This window comes from Diadema antillarum, unplaced genomic scaffold (genome assembly GCF_040938485.1).
Source record: "Diadema antillarum isolate AM-2024a unplaced genomic scaffold, OU_Dant_1.0 scf00000077, whole genome shotgun sequence".
In the NCBI taxonomy this organism is placed as follows: domain Eukaryota; kingdom Metazoa; phylum Echinodermata; class Echinoidea; order Diadematoida; family Diadematidae; genus Diadema; species Diadema antillarum.
Window position 1 is genome coordinate 1,700,647 of NW_027270966.1, and position 25,884 is coordinate 1,726,530.

Consider the following 25,884-nt stretch of genomic DNA (forward strand, 5'->3'; position numbering starts at 1 on the left):
TAGTCTTATCCACAGAGTCACAATACCTCCTACGGTGTACAGTTAAAATGCCTCTTCTCATGTAACTAGCCTTCCCAAACCAAAAGCGTGTTTAACCAGAGCTCCATTACAAAGTCCTATAGGACACAGATACATGCTTTCTAATGCTGCACAGGTTTAGTCAAGACGTATAGCCCAGACCCATAGCCACCTTATTGATATAAGACTCAAAGAGGTTAAACAGCAGCTATAAGTCCTTGTACAAATACAAGCATAGTGACTATACCTGTGGCTTGCATACAAAGGGATCAATGTATACCAATACCACTCAGTAAAATATGGAAATACCATCATGAATGATGACTAGCTCAGTTAAGAGAACTGGGAAGAGATTATTACAGATACAAACTTAATGTGGTGACATCAGAAAATTGTACAAATTCTGAATAAAGCATCAGGGGAAAAAAAAATCAAAGCTTTGATAAATTTGCAAAATACAAGAGATTATACATCAAAGTGCAGTTAAGGTGCAGATAGGTAATACAAAATGTTTTGTCGTAAAAGATACAAATACGTACCAGTGGATATGTTTTTTCCCCATGTTGACATGACATGTCATAGTATATGAACTGTGGTCTTTCCACATAGATAGATTTAAATGAGGCTACTGCTGAAGTACATTAGCATTATCAAAAAGGAAATTCCTCTGCCGCAAACTGAGGGTGTGCGATGGTGCTCCATAGAGAAAGAAAATGAGCATTTTGCTACAAGTTAATGTTTGTGATGCATAATAACAATTAAAACAAAAACGTCTGATTGCACAAGATCTATTTCAGACCTACTCAGGTCACACCTCAGCAGCTTTCGTTCAGATTCAGTGAGCCCTACATAAAGTTGGCAGTGTATATCCACTCAGAGAAGGACATCTGTCTTTTCTTTTGACACTGAGCACATTGATAGATCTTCGACCTTGTTTGTCAGCACACTCTCTTTTGACCAGCAAATAATCAGTTGCAAATAATCTCTGTGACACACGCAAAAACGAAATCTTCCTTGTGCTCCTTGTTTTTTTTTTAATATAATGGTGTTATATAATTTCTAATAACGAGTGAAAGATACATGGGGCTCAATATAAGCACTGAGCGATTCTCTTCCGTGCAATTGTTATAACATATCGGGTCATGACCGGCACGACCCTGTGACCACAATCATCCCATTTCATAGCATGAGATAAGAGTTTTCAATATAAAATTATATGAATAGGCAACTTGTACATTGATGATGGGTGAGGGTTATCTTCTTCTTCTTTTTTTTTCTTTTTTTTCTTTTGGTGGTACAGGGTGATATAATAATATGGCAGGTTATGACACACCATGCTACTGCTAACTTCTCTCTACAAGGATATGATACTCAAACACACAAGACCTATACTGTACAACTATTTACACAGACATCACTGGAGCTTTATTGGGGGGTTGGCAACTCTAGATCTTCATGACATACAACATGACATGTTTGCTAAGGTCTGTGGTAGAGTAGGTGGCGCCTTGAAGGCGGTAGGAGATTTCAGGTTTCAGACTAGCCGGAATTCGTGTCCACGTCTGTTGGCCGACAAAGGAATACGCCGACTGACTCCACTCTAGAAAGTTTCCTGCGCATGGCAGACCCATTCCAACTCGAGCTCTTCAATTCATACGATAAAAGAGATGACGCCTCAATGGCTAAACTTTTTGTACGATGATATACTATATTAACGTGATCATTATCTGTACACCCAAAGACAATACATTTTCTGAAGTCTTCTTTTGAGCATCCTTTCCTAAAGGTGTATTTTGTATTCTTGACTTCGATGCTGCCAGTATCCCTTCCCTTCCTGCCCCCCCCAAAAAAAAAAAGAGAGAAAGTTTTTTATTCTTCCCATCTTCGGTGCATACACACATAAGAGTAATATAGCTAGGCATAGACAATTTTAGCCTATTAGAAAGTGTGAATCTTCAGCAAAGAAAGGATAATCAAGTAAAAAAGCAACTGTCTGTCCTACGGAGAAACCTAGCTGTTGTCATCTTCCATATGTGCGCGTCACGTGCTAATGTGCATGTGTCGAAAAGATAGGTGCAAATGAATCTAGATTTGGAGAGAGAGAGAAAAAAAAAGGGCACAGCAAATCATGACACAATAACAACTCAGGGTGAGGGAGGGCCCAAAGATACTGCCAGGCTTTAACTATAAGCATTATCATCATACCCCCAAGAGAGATTGGGCAGCCAAGAACTAGGAACCCATGGACACTGTCTTTACCCCCGTATCTCGCTCTCTTTTTCTCTCCAAGTAACACTTCCGCCCCTGGTGATTCATGGGAAATATTGTGGTTTGCCGAACTTCCTGCCGCTGACTGCTAAGGTCAGATGCTCCCACAGTCTGTCTTCCACGGACAGGATTAACCGCAGCGGCGTAATCTCTCGGGAGCCCTGGATCATATTGAGAAACGGCTTCTTGTCTTCCGTGTCTTTCCCCTATCTACTTGGCGGCGGGACAAGAAGCAATATCATTCTCCAGCCATCAAGAACTCTGACTGATGCTAACCCCTTGGCTCATTACATAGCAGAGCTCAGGTATAGTTTCAGCATCCAATCTACTCCTGAGCAAACAAGAAGAAAAACCTACATTTGTGGACTACAAATTTCCTTTCCATCAAGGATGAAGAACTTTGTTATCTGGCTCCCAAGCTTCAGTTTCGTCCACATAATATTTTTGCTTTCTCCATAACACTTTCATGATAAAACGAAAGTGAGGAATGACAAATTCTGTGATCACCCTTAGAGTCAGAAGCTATCAAAGGAAATATGGGTATGCATAAACAGACCAGATCACTGTGGTCCAGAATTCCCACGTATCACTGATATACGTGATGTACCAACTTACTCTTAGTCACTTTTCATTCAGCTTTTCCCACTGAAATGCAACAGTGGGGTCTTTTTAAAACAGTTTCCCTTTTTTTTTTTGTTCCATTGTTCCACTGTTTGCTGACAAGGAGGAGGGGATGGCACATCGCAGCAGACTTTGTTGCCTCGTTGAGCAGCACAATTGTAATCAATTGTTTCTTCTTGACATTGGATCCATTCATCGGAGGGGTGAGGAGACACCTCACAGGGCAAGGGAGAGCATGAAGGAAGGACAAACACAAGGGGGCGGGGACATTTGGTAATAGAGAAGGAAAGAGAAAAGACAGACAGAACGAGTGGGAGAGAAAGAGAAAAAGACAGACAGAACAAGTGGGAAAGAAAGAGAAGGATGAGGAATACTTAGTTCACAAGAATACCACGGAATGCTCAAAGGTGAATCAGAATGGGACATGGGAAGGAGGGGGAGGAGATGGGGGGATGAGGGAAATCAGCCAACAGTGCTCACTGGGGAGGTTGGGGGGTTGGGCAGGGACATTACGAGCCCTTGTTGTTGGTTGGGGGAGGAGGTGCATCCTTGCGTGGGGGCATCTTCTCGTTCTCCTTGTCCAGACCCTTGGCCTCCTCAAAACCACTGATCTTCTGACCAATAGCTGCAGATGAGAGGGGAACAAAATTTATACAGCGATCAATTCAGAACTTTCTCAGACAAACATACACAACAATTAACAACTCCATACCATGCATCTGTTCTGTTTATGTTCAGGTTGCGTACAATGTTAATGCCTAGGATTGTTCATACAAATCATCTTAAACAAGCGAACTATTGCTACATCATCCAGACACATAAACACTAAACCTAGCAAAAGAACAGAAATTTGACTTCCGTCAATGTTAAGAGCTTGATATATGCAAAATTGACTGCATCTAAACCATAAAGCCAACTACCTAAAAGGCTATGTTATGGCATAATGGTTGGCTTTCTCACCATTTGTTTGGTAGGTTTTGGGATCACAAAACAGGAAAAAAAATCATATTCCACTGGTAAGAATAGACTCTGACATACATTAACAAATATCTGTGATATGACTTTTGGAGACTTTATGAGGAGTTGATAACACTACGTCACATATTTCTCTGACATTTTTTGGAAAATTCTCAACTGAGTGGACAAATTAAAAGAATGACATCAGGGTATTCAGAAGGAAGGTATAAGGAGCAGAGACCTATACATATGATTAGCTAGTCTGTTGAGAGCACATTCAGGAAATAACCAACTGCTGCAGACCTTGTAGCATCTCATGTTCCACATTCACACTGCTTCCTCTAAAAATTCAGATATTTCACACAAGAGTTGAGGGAACTACATGCAACATCACTTAGCGAAAACACAAACCCGCACTGTCCAAACCTGATAGTCCTCACGTGTATTTTGTGTATTTCATAACATACATTTCCAGCTGTACAGTACATTAACAAATCATATTTTCAAATAAACAGCTTTGCAGACAAGTAGTCCATCACTCAGATGTTGTTTTTTGTTTTTGATCCCTTTCAAAGCATAACACCTTTCAGTCCTCATATCTCCTGCAGCGATCTGTGTCAATGCTTACTGGCTGCAAAACATGAGGAAATCAAGGTTCAATTCCAACACAAATGATTCATAGTGTCTTTTACAGCATCACGATTTTCAATAGCAAGGAATGCATAGCCTAACTAAACACTCAATTTATCAGACATACACATGTATAGAATGCAGGTCTCGTTCACACTATTGCATTCTCTCGTGCCCTGTTCTGCTCTATCTCACACCATGTATCTCTTTCTTAGCATACCCGGACCTTGCACACCCAAGCACACCTATGTGTACCTTGGTGTAAGTACAGTAAATTTACAAGTGAGACACATCTCGCACATCTGTTGACTTGCATACATGGGTTATTGTGCAGTCTGTGTAATTTTCTGCACAGCTGCATGTTGCATCAAACATGCACATCAAATTCTCAATTCCATAAAGTGGGAATAACACAATTAAAGAGATGTTTTCCATTAGAGCCCCCATGTATTCAGAAAGTCTGCTCCTGAAATCTGTTTGAAGGGCATGTGCCTGCCATTACAATTATTTCTATCAATGAGATTAGCCGTTATCTCAGTAACTGTGATACTAAGTATACATTCAGTATCTATGTGAGGTAGATTGGAGAAAACCCAATGTCTTCTGAGATGCCACTTGTCAAGATATATCTTTATATGATCAATGCATTATCCTAAACAAAATCAAATAATTTTAACTCTTTTCTTTATAGAAAAGAGAAATAAACAAAATGAGTACATACATACACACACAGTGTGAAAAATGAAAGAAGGGGAGGCCAAAGATTTGTAAGCAGTCTCTTTTTCCATCCACGGTATCAGACATGTCTATTCATTGTACTAAATTTTTTTAATAAACAAATTACCCTTCTTACCTTACCTGCACCCATTCTAACTGTGTTGACATATTGTGTTTGATCGCATTCAAAACCCACATCTTGAAGGACGTGATACATAAACCCACGCAGTGTTGGAATCTCTTTATTAGTGGGATTACTAATACTATAGCTTTTTTTTTTCAGGAACAGACAGGGAATTTTCCATTTATGATAATACACAATACCAAACAAACAACATGTGCTGAATGTTTTCAAACACAGAAGTTTCAACATAGGGTCAGTAAACAAGGATGAGGTGTGAGGAACAATACAGCTGAGCTCCAGTGCTCAAGACTGAGTTTAGATATCATGTTTTTTGGTTTGTTTGTGTTTATCTCTTTTTTTTTCTCTACATTGTTGATATGTGCCTTGCTTGGGACCAGGGCCCCATTTCATAAAAGATGTTAGGATAGCAACTCTTGCTGGAATGGCAACTTCCAATAGCAACAGCCAATCAGGAAGATGGATTCTTGTCATTACCATGACAACTGCCATTCCAGCAAAGGGTTGCAATCATATCAACTTTTTATGAAACGGGGCCCAGATTCCCTAAGTGGCCTGAAGGTAGTAACTCACCAGTCTGCAGTGTTCTCTTGCCACCGGACAGGGCTCCTTGGGGCAGCATGCCTGAAGGCGTCAGTCCCTTCAGTGTCAGCACACTCTCACTCTCTTCCCTAGAGACAGGAGGGGGAGGAACACACAACGAGAATGCTCGATTAATGCATACTGTCAACATTTTCCTTCTTTCATGATCAATTCCATGTCACTACCAGAGTGTATTATCAACATTAAAAAAAATCGATCTCTATGTACCCTAAAATCTCCTAAAAAATGTGGGCACAGGAGTGTGATTTTGCAAATTTGTCTGCTGTATAGGGCATCTTGATCAAAACTGCATAAATGAGAGGGGAAAAAACAGCTTAAGTTAAAATGGCAACAATTCTCTACAGTACAAGGTATGCCCCTCTATTTTTACATTATATTCCCTCACATAAATTTACATAAATTCACATATCACAGCATGTGCTACAATCAATGTATCATAATGTTGATTGCAGCCAAGAGGTAGGAGAAGATGTCTTCATGTGCATTATATCCTCTATAATCTACACATACATGTATGAAAATATGGTCATTTCATATAACAGTGAGTGCTGTGGAAGTCATGACTGCTCGTAAGTAACAACCACACAACCAACGGCTTGAATTTCCCGCTGAAGGACTATTTATTTTAATTTATTTATTTACTAATCTCATTTCTTTACGTAGTTGTAAACCCCTCCTAGACTCCAAATAATAAATTCATCAACTCTGTTTTCCGCAGTGTCTACATGTCATCACTGCACGCCTAAACACCACAAACATATATATCAAAGACGTATTAGTTGCAATACCGACAAGTCTATCTTTACGAACCAAACAGAGATCAATGAATCCATTAAAAAAAACATTGAAATTGTCATTTTTGACAGAGGAGAAACAGAGATTTGACAGAAATCTGCAAATTCATCCACTCGTGTTGATTGAAATCTATGCCACAAAACAATAGTGTCTATAAACACCAGACGGCAGCCCTCATTTCAGAAACTCACAGCACCTGCACAGCGCTCATAGCATCAGCAATCAAGTCCCCCCTCCCCCCATCCAAGACACCATACGTAAGACTTGAGAAGAAAAAATGCTCTCTGACAATTTTTTTTTTCTCTCTCTCATGTATGTGAGTAATCAATTCATACTTAAAGCCATAATGATCAAACTGGGACACGATCTCCAATAATTGCTTCTTGGAAGCTGGATGACTGTCTTTCTCTGTTGCCAGGTCAAACAATAGATGTTCCAGCCTTAACCCTAATTCAATGGATCGAGAGAGTATGCCTCTATTCACTGAAGTCATCATTATTAGCATTTTAAGACTTGACTTGCTGAAACACACTTTTAACATACACACACATACAGATACACATGGTCACCCACACACATACAATGTACATACACTACAGCACAGTGCTGGTGCTATTGCTGCACAAGTAGACACAAGACGAGCACTATTAGTCTAATTGCAGAATCGTGAGAGGCCTGGTCGGAGGCTAAATAACCAATTTATCTAAATAATTTATCTCAATTTTACAGACTAAGAAGAGGAAGCATTCTCATACATACTTGTGTATCTCTTCTCTCTCTCTCTTTCTTCTCTTTCTGTTTTTCTCCCCTCTTTAATGTGAAAAGAGGCCCCGGAGAGTCAAAACCAGGGTGGGGGGATACGAGGCGATGCATGCCAAGTCGGAAGATGCCATCTTCCAGGTCCCACTCATTACAAATGCTGCCCGGGGCCTACAAACGGAGCCAGCAGCATCCATTTTGCATGGCTCCCCATTCATAAAAGATGAGCTTCACGCATGGCCAGTGCCGGAAAAATATGGCTGCTTCTGTCTTCTTGCAATAAAATTTGTCATAAAATTCTTTTGTCTTGCACTACCCATCCCCTTTTCCTCAGCACAGTTATTCAAGCAAAACGGAAATGTGTGTGATGAGCCGAGACCACTATAATGAATGGTGAACATTTAGATCGTATATTGTCAACACTCGTCTAAATTTCTTCCCATTAGACAATTCAAATCATTACAAACCAGCCCCCTGCTGAAGGTGGACAATGAAATTGACACAATCTGGGATCAAGTCACATACTTCCTTCCTTCTTGACCTATGAACCCTGTCCTGTCATCAGATGGACACTTAGCCTGCACCCTAGCCATCTTGTCACAGCTATACACACCATGTTGTACACCTCATCTACTGAATCCCTCTTCTCCTCCCCCCAACTCCCCCTCCCCCTGCAAATGCTGACCATATCATTCAATGGCAGTTGACTCTCGAAAGCCCTGTATATTGCACAACACACCACGACAATTAGCTGCAAACTGGCATTTTATTTGACATTTATGAAGGCCAACTATGATTGTTTGTTGTTGTTTTTTGTCCGAGGCATTTATATTACCGATCCTGAATATGCAGCTTCCAGTTTCTATATAAGATTCATGGACTCTGAAACAAGATTCAGAGAGTACCTACAACAAAAACTGTGACATATCTGACACACAAGCACAAACAAAAGTCTCTCTATACACCAGCCTAAACCCCTCTCCCATACCAAAATCAAAATGTACATAAGCCATGAGTAGGTCTGTGAGTACAGAGATACTACTGTCCATCATCTGGTGCATCCTCTACCGCTACAATGAGTGAGGTAAAAAGAGAGGTACATCAAATCCTTCCTAACATTGTCAGACCCACATGCACGCTGTCTTAGAATTCACCTCAACCCCTCTTCGTTACCTGAGAACTGTGAAGACTCGCGCCATCTTGCCGATTGCTCTGATCTTGTTTCGGATGATCTCTTTCCTAGCTGCTGCCGAGCCACCTGCCAGAATGGAACAAAATCGAGAGGAGAATTGAGATTGGCGTTGGGAGCTCTGTACGGGCTCAAATCAGACGATACTGCCACACATTGTCAAACAAGTAAAAGGAACATCTTACAATTCCCACAGCTCTGCCTGCTTAGCAATGCCACATGTGATAAGAGTGTAAGAGCTACCAGTCACCTATTGCAAAGCCCACTGTACATGGAGACAGACATACTACTGTATTGCTTAATGTGTAAGTCTTAGCTAATAAAGGGAGATATGGGGAAGATATAAGGCCTGCTGATGCCAGGAATATCTAGCTCGGCTACTCATCACAACCCAACAGTCAGGCAGTTTCTCTTGGTCTCCTGTATCTACAGTTAGTTACAAATTTAGAATAAGCAGATGGGGACACAAAGTGTTGGAGGATTGGAAGGCATTGAATGGCAGGAAAACTGTTACAGATCCCAGAAAACTGGTACTGGGCGCTTCACTCTCTGCCCCCATGATTTATACTCTTCTCACAATTAACACTAGTTTACACAATAGCACCCTGCCTGAAAATGTTTAAAAGCAATGTACCAGGTATACATGGGGATAGGGGGTACCTTGAGACGATTCATGAGCAGTCATAACTTAAATCCATACAACCTCTACACACTTGTTATTACATTCCTCTACAGTCACCACCAGAATAAAACAGATTTTGAAGTAAAAACTGCATTCTTCATGCATTTGCATGTTATTCTGTACCCAAGGCATATGCAGATTTAGAAGAAAAAAAAAATTCTCTTTTAGTCTGCTCTTTAACATGTACAGAACTTCAGACTTTTGTAGCAAAGAAGCATGTTAATAGCAAACTGGACCAAATGGAGTGAAAGTCACTTATAGGAACACATCACCAGAAAAGAACGCAAGCACAGTGTATCATAGAACAGATGGTATGTACAGCCATCTTTTGGAAAGGTCCGATAATAGCAGGGGTTGGGTGTCTGTGAATTAATTGATCACATAAACACTGCAACCAAGTTGTTCGAACAAGGCATGAACAAGAATGATCACAGGGCATGTCTGCAGGGGCAAAAGAGTGGTATAGACCCTGAAGGGGAAATGGGAAGCGGGAGGGGGGCTGCGGGAACAGGATGTCATTATGCAAGAAAGTCTAGGAAACATGTTTAATGCCATCACTACTGACACTCTTGTTCTTGCTCACCAAACTGCTTAAGATTCTGTTCACTTTCATTTGCCCACAGGCTAAGCAAAACCAGGTTGGGGAGTGACTTGTTCATTTGAATTCATGAAAACTCCTACGCCTTCCTACCTACCAAACCCTGAATATTTAATGCTCATATTTGAACCACAAATGAATTACATAACGGCAGGCATCGCAGCCACTTTTAAATAAGGAGTTAGGTCAAAAACAGGCAAGTTTACAGCAGTATCCCTCTCAGCTTACTGTTGGTTTGTGCTCTGAGTTTAACTGACCAGCATGGGAGATTATACTGTCATCAACACAAACAATAACGTTGCATAATGACTCGGTGATGAGCTAAGATATATCACCGTTCTTGCAGATCATAGCTAAAGAACACAGCTCAGTCCCACGTTGTTAGTGGGAGGCTGTGGACCCATTTTCCAAGAGCCGTATTTCAGCTAGATGAGCAGCATTATATCTCTTGTATCCTTGTTCCCAAATATCATGCACCTTTGCTCTCACATACTAAATATGTATTTTTATGTCCCTGCTATCTTCGAACTCTCTCAATGTATATCACAATGATGCTGTAATTCTTTCACAAGAGCAATTTTTTGGGTATCACAGAGCCTAGCCAACAATAATTCTTTTGATGATAAAATCAAACCAGAATCCCCAACAATATAAAACTTACTGATCTCCAGTCGTAATTACAAATATTTGCAAGCAGCCATTCAAGAAATTTGAATGTTCTTGTAGTAAGGCCGTTTCATCAATATCAGTTGAACTGTCTACAATATTAAAATCACAAATATATAAACAAAGGTTGGTTACTCATACAACCATATCAAACACTTTTTTCTCCACTTTCACTGCGCACGTAGGAAACAGGCAATTTCTCCTTTTTTTTAAAAGATTTTGAAATCTACTGCAGATGAAGACATATTAGTATTACTAAATTTCAGATCAATACCTTCATGACTCACATGATTTACATATCATCTGGGACGCAACGGTACAGTCATAAAAGTTTGTTTAACATTTTATTTTCACCATCACAAAAGACCAGCATGTATAGCATTTTCCCTCGAGCACTCACGGGAAAATGTGTCCTTGTGCTATTGGCTAGCAAAGAATTGAACATTTATGAACATGATTCAGCTTGCCCGACCTGATACATATATAACACATTGAAAGGTGGGAACTGGAAGCATAACCTAGATGAAATCATGCATTCTCTTCCCATTTCTTGTCCCTCCCCCTCCTACATTTCCCATTCATTTTTAATTCTCCCCTTGATACAACTGTGGCCAGCATCATCAAGGCTTTCTAATTGGTTTACAGTCAGCTGACCGAGTTGGTCTATTCAAACCAGCCATGAATCATTACCAGGGCTCAAAGTAATATCACAATTGCTATTGACTGATTGGATGTGGTAGCCAGTGGTTGCCGTGACAACAGACATAGCTGGAGGATAGCCGCCCGGTTGCACATCTCGTGCACCCCACCCACGAGTCGTCATTCTCCCGTCTAATTATCCCAGCACAGTGGGCAATCAAACTGCTCTCACAAATTTGCCTTCATTCATTCATTTTTAATTGCACCTACATGTATCTCTAGCCGTGCATCATTCTTCTCCAAAAACATTAAATCGCACAAGTAATGCTCTGACTAGTGATTTTCAAATCCATCACTAATCGTTCCATTTGAACATTCACATCTCTTCTATATCATGCCCCCTACATAGGTGGAAGAAGAAAATGGGAAATGTCAAATAATGCAACTATTGCAATTTAATACAATGGCTTCCACACAAGCTTTTGTCTTTACCATTACCTTCTGAAATAAGTTATGGATTGTTCTCTTGCTGTTAAGATTGATAACACACACAGCATTACGACTTTTGTGTAGAGCACTTGAAATGTTAGGATCATACGCATATCAACAGTTTTAGCCACTACCACCTATCACACAAAATATAGGCAAGAAGGAAGTACTTAACTATTTGTACCACCTCAGAACCTAACACACACACACACACACACAGAAAAAAGGTCAGGGCCCTGTTTTATCAAAAGATATAATCAATTTTAAATTTCCTTAACACACAGGCTGCCATAGACTTATGATAGAAATCAACTTTATAATCAATTTTAACTCTTCATAAAACAGGGCCCTGGTATAATTGTTGTGAACATTGTGTCAACGGTAGTATGTCAAGACTTCATGGTTTAAAGGCATTTAAAAGCCTAGGCCAAACTGCCCGACAAGAGCCAGACTGCTCATTCCTCTTGCAACATCTTCACGCAGTCAGCTGCAATCTCTCATTCATAAGCAGTCTGTCAATCACGGTTTGCAGTTCCATGGATTAATCGAGGCATTCAAAGAAGGATAGATGACGCAGAGAACATCTACTTCTCCATGTAATTTGCATATATAAATATATACGTACTTGCTTCACATAGCGGGTGCTGCTAAAGGAGGGCATTTGGAAGGGCACTATGTGCAGGTGTGTTGTGTGTGTTACACACAGAGACAGACAGACAAACATATAGACAAAAGGAGAGAGAGAAAGACACACAGGAAGAGGATAACTCTACAACATGACAAACAGTAACTAGGTACCCTATCTAACCCTTGGTAACAACATGAAACTTCAATACAATTCATTATGTCTTGAATGGTTGTGTTTTCAAGGTAAACCAAAAGGGGCATTCCATGTGTACACACCAAGCCAAAATGCATACAAAACTTGATAATAGGAGGGCTGGTGCTTCCCATCATGTAGCAGCTGTAATTATATTACTCTAGTCAGATGGATTAATACATTTCATAATGCCCTACATGGTAATATTTCATCGCAACTGAACAGTGTAATGGGACAATCTCTTTTCAGTGGTAATGAGGATTGTTACCACAGGGCTTTTCAAAGAGCTGAGCCCATCGGAATAAAACTGCGGCTCATTAGTGTCTACGGCAAGAGATGCTCTGACAGTTTAATTTGGTGCACTGGGGACCATGTCTATGTAATATATAAGTTTGATATCTTACACTACATTTTGCATAGTTGAATTTATCATCCAAATTATGCTGTACCTAGCTCGCATGCTCAATCACACATGATGTACTAAAGGTTTAAGGTCATTCATCATCTCAGCTATGATAGAAATGATTATACATGTGAGTCAGCTGCATCATAGTGAAGCCATATTCCAAATGAGGTACTGTAAAAGTGGATATTTTCGCACAACTAATTTTTTGTGCTCAGCTGGGTAAGAAGAATTTCATGTGTTTTTAATTCCGTGAAATCAAGACATCAACTACTGGCACATATGGCAAGCAAAAATATTTCCCTGCTTTTATTTTTGCGCTAGTTTCTGGTTGCGCAAAATGCGCAAAAATTTCAACACCGTGAAAATTTCCACTTTTACAGCAAGCCTTTCTTGTAGGTTGAAGCCAAAATGACTAACAATTCACCCCCTGGCTGGCTGCACTTAATGCAAATGCCATACAGGTGAATTACCCACACTGACAAGCATACTGTTTGGTCAAACGTCATCATTTAGCATGCCCTGGCCAGTGGATTCACGACTTGGCCATGTGAAACAGGCTACCACACATTGCAGGAAGGGGAACAGAGCTCTATGATGTACACAAACCAGTACATTGGGGGATCATTTCTCTCCCTTGGTTCCAAGTCATAAGGCATACATGACCGTTCATTGAAACCTTTGCTCAAGTGCCTGATTATAGAGCTCATTTGCCTCTGGAACTCGACATAATTCACTGAACTTGAGAAAATATTTCAATACCCCTTTTCTTTCAATTGAAAGTATTGTGAAAACACAGATATACACAGGTGGCACTATTTGGAAAAGTTGCATGATACATGTATGCCACTATGTACTCCCTTTCTTAAAATGAGGGAAAATCGCTCACTCTTACTTTTACTTTTACTATCAGATATCACTGACATAAGAATCATTTCTATAGCAACTCGAAGCATGATTATCACCTAACTTATTGCACATATCTGAATCAACGTCATTCCAATATGCCTTACAATATGCATAAATTATGAGCAATAGAAAACTGACTTTGAAATGGAAATGGAAGCACTGTACCTATACCTGATGGCTCTCTAGTAAACCATACATACCATTTGAATTATGGCTGCATTTTGCTGTATATGAGAATAATAAATACCACTAGAAAACTTTAAAAATACCTCACAGAATCAGCAAAAAGGCAAGAACTTCAACTATCACTTCTTTTTCAGGAGTACTAATCTGATGAAACATTTTATCATATATTCATTCATTCATGTTATTTAAACAGGGTAACCCATTAGAGGTCATACACTATTTTTCTTGGGGCCCTGGCATATATCATGACATATGCTAAATAAGGATAGATCAATTTTTGCTGCAGACAAGGTTAGCAGGCTAGCACCTGCAAAAAATTGTGAAGATTTTTGCCACTTAGCCCTTGTGGATTAATCTGAGTGCACACACCACCAGGGAACACTTCATAAAAAACTTGCTGGAAAAAGTTTAATGAAATCGGTTAAGGCAGCAGCACCACCAAACTTTACCAAGCTAACCTAATATGCACTGATCGAAAAGACATTTAAGCACATGGCGACTGTATCTAGTAACAACAGCACAAGATGAGAAGCATGAAAACAGAAAACTTAAGGGGAAAGTCATTGGTTTCAATTCACTCTAAGGAATGTAACATTAATGCATGGATGTTGTTCACTTGAACACAGTCCTGTCGATATGATAATGCTCCAACATGTACTTAGTTTTCTATAAATGAGAGTACCACACATTAGTTTGCTTATTCAAGAGAAGCAGTATGTGAGTACAGAATATAATAATAATAAAAATCATCATCATGATACTATTGATGATGACAATAATAATAATAATGATTATAATAACAATAATGAGAAGAAGAAAAGAGGAATATAACAGTCCAACAGGACCCTTCTGTTTAGAACACTTAAGAGCCATCTAGAAGTGTATTCTTACATTGACTGGTTTATGCCACAACAAACTACCCCCTGTTTTGAAACAGAACAGGGAAACTTGTAACAGAGATTGTTAAATACCATTGGTTTTGTACTTATGATTAAACTATCTCGTCTCTTTACATGATCATACACCCCTAATGTTCTCAGTACAGTGAAATATCTTTCCACAGATAGATTTGTCCTTTATTTCCAAACAATTATACCTACGAAACTGAAATAACCCAGTCATTAGATAAGCACAGCTTTAAAAACAATTCTACTTTGAAGTTCACACATGTTCAAGCTTGCAGGTGATTGGGAACTTCATCAGACTATATAAAATCAGCTCACCAAAATAATATGCTTCCTACATACCACAATAGTTCAACTTTCAATTTTCCAACTTTGAAATTTTGACAGGAGGTAGACTAGGTATAATGAGATCAATTTTTGAAAATCAAATTTATTATTTTTTGCCATTTTTAATATCATTTGTCTTTAATAGCTTTTATAGCATTAATGTCCCTGATTAAAGGACAAGTTCACCTTCATAAACATAAGGATTGAGAAAATGCAACAATATTAGTAGAACACATCAGTGAAAGTTTGAGGAAAATTGGACAATCGATGTAAAAGTTATGAATTTTTAAAATTTTTGTGTTGGAACCGCTGGATGAGGAGACTACTACAGCTTGTGAGTCATATGCGTACAACAGTATAAAGAAAATGTAAAAGAAAATTCAACATATTTTCACTTATTTCGTATAATAAAAGAGCTCTTGACTTGCCTCTTTCTAAAGGCAGGGGGAATAATATTACCCATAACATTTGTCGGTAACGAGTCAGGGGAATGTGTACTTTTTTCAAAAGATGGCATTTTGTGAAATTCTCTTTATATTTTCCTTATATTGTTGTACGCATGTGACATCTACGTTATTAATACACTGGAGTAGTCTTCTCATCCAGCGGTTACTGCACAAAAACTTCAAAAATTCATAACTTTTGAACGGATTGTCTGATTTTCCTCAAACTTTCAATGATGTGTTCTACTAATATTGCTACATTCTCTCAATCCTTATGTTTATGAAGGTGAACTTGTCCTTTAATAGGGCTAACAGTAAGCAGGTCACATATTTCTATATTGAGTTTCTCATTCCTGTTGGCTGATACTTTATATTATTTTCAATATCTTCCTTTCAGTGCTCTTTATTAGCATTCATGAAAAAAAAAACACACTTTTAGTGCGATGACAGTCTGTGATTTGAGAACACTGAAAAGTTGATGCTTCACTTACATCTTTTTTTAGACCCAAGCTTGGGGGAAAAACCCCGCACAAATATCCTCGAGACTCACAAAAACTTAACTGTCAGACATTTTGTTTGTTTCTTGTGAAGAACCATCTTTGTCACATTTAATCTTCAAAGCCCATGCCAATAACCACATGTTACAAAGCACCATAAACATGATAAGAGCTACCAGGATTTTGGACTACGGTAAAAATTCCTGTTCACAGACGATTCTGCACTCGATTCAAAGGAAAGGGAGCTCAAGGTAGATCCACCATGATTTTCTGCATAAGCTAAATGCACCGCAGCAAAACTGTGAGGACCAAACAATTGCACACTGAGTCACTCACTAACAGAGCTGACAGCATCTAGCTACCTTGCTCCTCTTACTTATCGCCATGGTTACCACCACGCTGTGACCCCCTTTTTTTGTTTGAGAGGTGAGAAGAGGAGCACGTGCCAGTTGACAACTCCAGGTGACTACACACTCCCTTTGTGTTTGTGCACATGTCAAACCTCACCTACACATCACAGTGTTTGTGTGTATAGATGAGGCATGTTGTCTGCTATCTTTTTTTCCTTAGGACCAGAGATGTGACTGTCACTAACAGCGATTTTCCGAGGTCTGTTCATGCTTTGTTTTTGTTTTGTTTTTTTGCTGTCGTTCGGTTCCCTTCTTAGGTTTTTTTTTCTTCTCCTTTCCCTATGAGTGCAGTATCACTATAATGAAATACACAGTTTTATAATATTTCAGATATTTCACTGTACTTAGAAGGAATCATTGATCATTTCTGAATTCATGTTTGTTTCATGGTATAGGCTGGACAAGGGACAGTGGACTTTCATACTTACTCTTAAGTTTAGCCATAAATTACAGCAAGTCATTCCTCATGGGGTAACCACTCTTAAATGATTCACACAATCCCTTTGATATGTCCTTGCCTAGCACAGTCATTGTGTAAAGAAAGACTTGGAGAGTCTCTAGAGCATATATCAAGTGCGCTCCCATTATAACGAACATGGTCATGACACGGTCATAACAAAATTCTTGTTACACCAAAGTAAAAAGTCAGGTCCCCAACTTATCATCTATATATCTTTATAAACTAAAATGATCATCTACATAATCACCATACTTTACTGTTCGGCTACACTGAAATTTTGATTTAACGAGAGAAAATAGCCAGTCCATAAAACTTCATATTAATGGGAGTTGCTTGTTCTTCACACTTTCCAAGGGTTCTACAGTACTGCTTGTAATGAAGTTAGAATACTGCAAGGATTTGTGAATATATATCTTAAAAAGGCAAGAGTTACCCGAGATGACACAGGACATACTGAAATTATGTTTAAAAGCACTAAGGCCTCCTCTAGAAATTTGGCCATGGCACATTTGTAGCAGCACACCCACAGCTGATTAGACAGACATCCCACAACATTTATGGTGCTGATGTATTGCTTTACCTAATGAGGACAATACCTCTTAATCACAAGGTCACTGAAGGATATTGATAAAGATTCAACATCTAGATTCTCATGACTCTTCTTGCTATTCCAAGAGCATGTTTCACCATAAAAATAAAATTTGAAATTTTGATTTTTTCATACCAAAGGCCATCTTTAAACAAGATTTGGCAGAAATTGAGAAAAAGAAAATAATGCTATAAACTTTCATCCGAGCATGTTAAGATGTATGCCAGTAGCTATTCTCTTTGACTAGAGTCAACTGTCTGTCATCCTCTTATCTACTCCAAAATGTTCTACAATTCCATCTTTATCTACCCTTCGCCACTGAACTGGTGAGGGACACAAGCTTAGTTGGAGTCAAAGAGGACGCTTGTGGTTGCAGACCTCAATTGATTTGTGAGTTGATAAGGTGATCATTCACGATAAAGCATTTGTATTCATTTTGATCCATCTGAGCCCTTTTGCATTAAGACTTGTGGATAGGCTCCACTACTCCTGACACAATGATTCTTAATGAGTTCAAGATCATTTCTTGACTCTCCACAGATGGTAACTTTCAACATAAGAAGGCCCTGTGGGAGCACACTATTCTGCAAAGTGGCAGATCACTACACAAGGAGAGTTAAGTCTACTATCATCCTCTCGGTAATGAGTCACTGTTCATGAACTCCCGCAATTTAATTGATAAAATATGGGAAGAAAGTTTAGCAGTATGAAGACATACAAAATATATATTCATTACAGAAGCAGGACATCTTTCTGTCTTTTAAATGATAATGGGCTTAAAAAATAACAACTCCCCCACCACATTCATATAGAAAGATTGGTCCCCTGTTCACCAAGTGTAAGAAATTTGAGACAGTTTCTCATAAATATTCTTTCTAAATATTCCTCGTGAACATTCTTTCTAACTATTCCTATATCCTGTTCTGTCTTACTACAGTCATGAGTAATCGTTTAAAGGACAAGTTCACCTTCATAAACATAAGGATTGAGAAAATGCAACAATGTTAGTAGAACACATCAGTGAAAGTTTGAGGAAAATTGGACAATCGATGCAAAAGTTATGAATTTTTTAAATTTTTGTCTTGGAACCGCTGGATGAGGAGACTACTACAGCTTGTGAGTCATATGCGTACAACAGTATAAAGAAAATGTAAAAGAAAATTCAACATATTTTCACTTTTTTCGCATAATAAAAGAGCACTTGACTTGCCTCTTTCTAAAGGCAGGGGGAATAATATTACCCATAACATTTGTCGGTAACGAGTCAGGGGAATGTATACTTTTTTCAACAGATGGAATTTTGTGAAATTCTCTTTATATTTTCCTTATATTGTTGTACGCATGTGACATCTAAGTTATTCATACACTGCAGTAGTCTTCTCATCCAGCGGGTACTGCACAAAAACTTCAAAAATTCATAACTTTTGAACGGATTGTCTGATTTTCCTCAAACTTTCAATGATGTGTTCTACTAATATTGCTACATTCTCTTAATCCTTATGTTTATGAAGGTGAACTTGTCCTTTAACAGTAGGCACAATGAAATCTCAGCCGACTGTAACATATCTACACACATGGTACTCCTGTTACGACAAACCCAGTTATAATAAAATTTTGCTACAATGAAGTGACAAGGTAGTTCCAAAATGTTTATCTTTATGTATTACATATCTTTTTGTTGGGCTTTAATGAAATTTTGATATAACAAAAGAAAACTACAGATCCAAAGGACTTAGTTATAATGGTAGTTGCCTGTATAAAAGGAAGAGCCTAATGTTCAAGAAAGTAACAAAGTTGAGGCCTTTTCACCATTAATGAACCTATCTCCCGCATTTTCTTAAATACTAAACAAACATCTCATTCACAAATGCTACAGCTAAAGTCCAGATGCTTCGCAATTCATCCCAGTATGCAGCACTGCAACAGAACAGGCTTGAAAACACAAGAGTATCTCAAGAAAAATCAAAAACTCAACAAGCAAATGGTCTCCTGCCACCCACTGGAGAAAAAAACAAAACATACAAAGTACATGATAGGATAGAAAACCCAGACCACACATTGGTTTAATATGCGGGCATATCACTCTCTCTGCCACATACACCATAGATACAATTATGTGTATATATAAATATGAACACACGCAGCAGAGGGCATGAACACGAACACCAAGCAAAGAAAGAAACAATTGTAACTACATACCAACTCTAGAACCTTTACCTGAGAAAACATAAAAATAAAAAAAAATACACAAACAAAAGATACATAGACATAGTTATGGGTATTAAGGAAAATGAAAATGCAAAATTCAATCATAAAATTGAAAATGGTTATGAAGAAAGGAACAGAAAGAGAAGAACAGGTAGCTGTCTCCGTCTGGGTAAGCAGAAATCGAAATAACAGTACTACTAGAGATAGAGTAACCAAAAAAGAGGGAAGGAACAATAAAAAGGTAGTTACAAAGACCAAGTCAGAAGGAGGAAGATAGAAAGAAGAAGAGATAAGTTGGTAGAGCAAAGGGACGACAAAGGAAAAATAACCCAAAACATTCAATCTAATGGCCTGCCAGTAAACTCATATGATCATAAATGACTACATCCATTCCAGCAATAGATTGCAGATGTCTACAAATCTAACAAAAACTTCAAGAATTTGAATCAATGTGATTATTTCTAAACGTACGACACTGTACCTCGCCACAGTGGAATACCGCTGGTACAGGAATAAATAAATACTATGTAACACAGACAATAACAACAATAATTGGCAATAGGTCAGTCAGAGGCTATAGATACTTCCAAGCAGACACACAAAGAGCATAGACAGGTCTAGTTAGTATTGAAGGCAACACACCAGACATGGACTATATGTGCAAAACTCCCACAAGCAAATACACAGGAACATACATGATTGGACATAGAGCATGGAGTAACTCAGAGCATTCAAATTTCTGGATATAAAATTTTCCTGCATTGTCTATGGTAATTGGTACTTCCCTGGCATTCATTAGATTTCAACAAGTTTGCCTGTGACATTCTGACAATATCTATGGCTGACAGCAGGTGACCCAAGTACATCACTTATCAGAGAAATATATTAATTCTATCAACACAACCTCAAACACTTGGGCATCATAAAATGCTATCCTTTATCATACTTTCTATATCCACATATGACTTTCTTCCATGAAAGGAATGTGAAACAAAACATGGAACTTGGCAGTTCAAAAAGAATGAAGTTAAGATTACAATCGAAGATGAGTTTTATACATCAAAACATCTTTCCTTGGGGTCAACATCTTAAAGATGGAAGGCCAAAAACCCAGGTGAAAGTTTTATTCAGAAGTTGGATAGGAAAATCTTTGATGAGCAGTGAAGTTTTCAATTGAGAGTCTCTTTATGTTGATGAGTGTGCTTAGCAGTGATGAAGAAGCACCCTTCCTATGTGCATTACTGTCAAATGGTTATTTTTTTTCCCCCCTAGGGCTGTACTATCTAAATTTCAACATTTCAATCTCTAATTCTAAGGTAGCATGCAGAGTATTTAATTCAGTCAACTATCAAGAGCTCCTTCACGAGTGTAATCTCTATGCTGACAAAAGCATTCTGCTGCTGAGGTATCACTGTTAGCGTGTCATCTTGCTGGCTACATTGAAACAGACAGTCAACAATACTATCTTGTTCCTCAGCAAACCAGCCAATTCCTACATTTTAAATTTCACCTGCACAGGTTAGCCTAGCCAGTGACATGTGAATTAAGTAGAGCAACCATGCTTACAATTGATCTCCTCCTAGGGGAATGGAGGGGGGGGGGGGGAACAGGTTGATATTGGAATTGGAATTGAATTTTGGAAAACGATTTAAGGAGTTTAAAACAACAAGATAAATGGGCAAAATCAACAACTATGGCTGCGTGTCAACAGCCATTGTGACTGGTTGACTTCAAACAGCATACAGTAGTACTCGTCTAATAAGGATTTCAAGATCAATGAATAACACATTTTGTTCTGGGTAAAGCACTGTGCCCCACACATAGTAATTTTATACTTGCATTAAAGAATCTATGAATTGAGGGAGGAAAAAACTTACAAGACCCATTACAATTTGCAAGAAAGGAGACTGAGAGGAAAATATTAGCTGTTCCTTTAAACCTGCTAAATCTGCATATTAAAAGAGCAATAGGAAGAAGCAGGAGGACTTAAAAATGGAGGTTTAAATCATTATTGCATCATTGCCACCATCTAAGGTATAATATTACCAAAGCTTATGCAAGCAAATGTTATTGGCCTAATCAACAAGTAGATTTGTGAAAACCTGAACTATGTTGCAATCAAAATGTCTGAACCCAAATACAAATTAAAAGAAAAACACCCCAAATTAATGAAAAGACACATTGAAAATGTTAAAAAGAAAACTGAGAAATGAATATTCAAGATTTCTGCTGAGTAAACACACACATTTTCAGGTGGTCTTTTGTTGTATTGGCCTGACTGTCTACCTGCTTACAAGTGTGTTTTCCTTACAGTGTTCACATTTTGTGCTATTCCATACCGTATCCATGTTGATTTTAATAGAGCGATTAAAAAAACAACAGAAAAAAAAGAGAAGATCCATCAAAATCAGACTCAAAAAGAGAAATTATTGAATTTCTATGTTTCAAACATTTTCAGCAAATACTGACAATGCTTGCAAACATATGTGCAAGTAGCCCGAAGTGATAATGTCACCAATTTACAACATTTTGACTGCTTGTGCCTAAAGAGTGATGATAATTATGTTTTAGGTTAATAGTTCTGCAACTAAAAACCACCCCACCCCCCCCCCCCCCCCCAAAAAAAAAAAAAAAAAATAGAGTCATTGCAGCTATTTTTTTTTTTTTTGTTAATGAATCAACGATTTAGCATGAAAAACACATGTTAATATTAGGTTCCTGTTATTTTTCACTTCAAATTAGAAATTTTGCAAATATTTGTGTTGTCAATCAAAGACCCAAGCACATGAAATTGTTCCCTTATCTCATTTGAATACATTCAGTTGCTACCAATGCCACTGTTTTGTTAAAATACAAACTTTACAATTTTATAAGTCTCTTGGTTCAGGTTAACTTTTGATAGAACCTCTCCTGCCCTGTTCATTTGATTTTGAATTATTTGTTTCAGCTAGTGTGTTTTTATGTCACAAATCAATCACGAGACATACTAGAGGGTGGGATGACGCTAGCATACTGTGTAGGACCAGTACTATTATAGTGTAATTTTCGAACTAGGACAAACTAGAGGGTGAGGCAATGCTAGTGTACAAAACAGGACCAGGACCACAAGAGTATAACTATCAGAAATAAGTCACAGGGCAAACTAGGATACAATGCCTAAGTACCATACAGGAATGGGACCATAAAATCATCATTTTCAAGAATCTGCCATAGGGCAAAACTACAGAGACAATGCTGGTGGACTAGATAGAACCAGCATCAGGACCAGGACCAAGACTAGGACCAGGGTGGGAGTTGCCCATGAGGAAGAACGAGGTATACAGTCCCGAGACAGGAACAAAGATGCAAGACATGGATCCCAAGGCAGCCTTGACAATGGATGTGCAGCAAGTATCTTACTGAGGCAAAGCAATCCTTTCGGAACTGCTCCATTTCTACAAGTAAGCACTCAACTCTTATACCAATAACTGGCAGGTTATGGGGTTGGTATAGCTGCTTTGATAGACTACAACATACTGAAATGAGCCATCTGTTCTTACATAACATGCACGTTGGCCTCTCAGAATCTCTAGATATTATTAACCCTGACCCAAAACACCCTACCCTCTTCTTCACAGATTGAACCATTTCAGAGATAACAAAGTTATCGTGGAACATCCGTTGTCTTTTTCTTCTGCACTCTGTGCTAGCCATCCATGTAAAATAAACTTGTGATAAAGTTTGCTGATAATATCATAATGGTACATCTGGCCTGATTATAATGAAAATTGTTATGTTCAAAACCTTTAAAAAATACAGGCTACTACCAACGGTAAAATAGAAATATTTTGTCATTGTGCAATATTGTTATGGAGGTCTTTTGAAATAACAATTTTTACTGTTCTAAAAAACTAAACAGTGAACAACATAATGTTAGCAGAAATGTCTTAAACACTTTTAACACCATAAATTTAGATTAATAATTTATGATTTACATACAGCACTTTAGGTGTACATCTCTTCTTCAAGAAGCACTGGGTGAACATAGGAGAAACTGAGTTTTTAGCTAAAGGTTAGCTGCACATCCATTGATGTCCAATATATAAAAGTCTAGAGAGAGTAACCATGGATGAGAGAATGAATGAATGAATGAAGAACGAACAAGGTAAAAGAAGAAGATATACTGGCTGAAAGATGAATGAAGGAGCTGCTTTTCCCTCGTTTTTTTCTCTTACCTGGATCTGCGTTACCCTCTGTCGTGGAATCTGAAAACACACACATGACACATGGTAGGTATAGTGGTGAAAATGGTTTTTACGCGACTCATTAATGAACATCAACTCCTCTGGCACATAGTTCATGCCACCCTCTGCAGCAACTCATATCATCTAACAGCATAATTAGTAGAAATTGCCACTCACATCCCGTATTTCTTGCGCTTAGTAATAGTGCCATTCCAAGAGCACTGGAAAAGCTGTAAATGTCTTGTTTGATTTGTAAAAGAAGGAGTTACAAATGAGATCCATATGAACTTCTCCATGAACAACAGTAGCTTATAAATATTTGAAAATGCAACATGTTGTAAGGGGATGATTCCTTGCAAAAGAGTCAGAAAGTATTCACCTTTGCATTACCCTTCGTATACTGGTTAAAAGTTTCTTCTTTAATTCCTCCTTAATTCGTATGATTTCAAATGAGTTGCTTGCACAGGGTAGTATGAACTCGCATAATTCCAACATGCAGAGTGCAGTCCCAGCTATCAGGGCCAACTTGCCCACAGTACACACACATCTTCATTCAGGCATCATGCAATGAATTAGCTCTGCACTGGTAGATGCAGGTCGACAAAATGTTAATTTTTAAAATCAGAAATGATACAAAGTCATGGAGATTTATACTCATTACCACTAACACACATGCATCTCTTCTCTGGCAATTTTGTATCTTTGAAAAAAAAAAAAGAGGGAGGAATCTCAAGATCTCTTTAGCAATACAATGTTTCTTGTTCCGCTATCAAGATGCTTTTTTTCCCCCAATATGCCTATGACATTAGTGCTCGCATAACTTGACATGCTGCAAAATGTAAAATGGTTTAACATTCCACTGCATCAAATCAATCAAGCTATTTTTCAAGCATTTCAAGCCTGCTGCTGGATAGGGCATCAAAGAAGTCACACTTTCTCACATCACTGTCGTGCTCTTGTGTTGCTGATGTCAAAAATGCAAATTTGCAATTTGTTACATGTACGTTCCATTTGTACTGCCCTTGAAAATATCAACCAGGCACTATGATTTCATTTTCACAAACTTCTCTGACATGATGATAATACAATGTATATTATATATAAATCGACTCGACAAGTGATAAGATGTCAAAATGTAAGTAAGAGATGTAGACACACACGAGGAGATATATGGATGTTATGATTCTAAAACTCACACGATGCAGATGGGAAGAGGAATACGGGGGGAAAAAAATCAGGAGTTCAGTCTTCTCGCTAGGCTGCCATTCAGTGGTTACTTACAGGGGGTTGAGTTAGTAAGGGATGGTCAGGGAAGAGAAGTAGGGAAGGATATATATCTATCAAAGGTTAGCACTCTTGGATGACATCTAGTTCAGTTTACAGCAAACTATCGTACACATATCTATACGGTAGCTATCTAGGGTATATTCAGACACAAGGTAAACTGACAGTCTCTCCTAGAATGTGGATGTCAAGCACTCTTGAACAGTAAAACCAAACTTCTGGTTGGCTACACAAATATATCCATGACAATTATTATCTGAATGATTGATCCAAATTTTGTCCAGGCAAGAAATTCACATTTTCATATCTAACTAAGATAGCAATTATAACAATGATCTGCACGTCCAAGTTTAATTATCATCAATAAAAAAATGCTCCAGCGATCATGTAGTCTCAAGATTGCCAGTGGCACAACTAAGCCACTGACATTCTAGCAAACATGTTTTT

General features: G+C 38.3%; 1 protein-coding gene across 1 annotated transcript in view; it reads right to left on the reverse strand.

Annotated features, from left to right (window-relative positions):
* Positions 1 to 1,902: 1,902 nt before the first annotated feature.
* LOC139717595 (protein phosphatase 3 catalytic subunit alpha-like) overlaps positions 1,903 to 25,884 on the reverse strand; it is a 60,444-nt gene continuing 36,462 nt past the window's right edge. Inside the window, exons 8-11 of the mRNA XM_071629105.1 lie at positions 24,145 to 24,174; positions 8,684 to 8,768; positions 5,927 to 6,024; positions 1,903 to 3,532 (exon numbers count right to left, since the gene is read on the reverse strand). Coding sequence (XP_071485206.1) covers positions 3,417 to 3,532; positions 5,927 to 6,024; positions 8,684 to 8,768; positions 24,145 to 24,174 — 329 coding nt within the window. The 3' untranslated portion in view covers positions 1,903 to 3,416. The remainder of the gene's footprint in view (positions 3,533 to 5,926; positions 6,025 to 8,683; positions 8,769 to 24,144; positions 24,175 to 25,884) is intronic.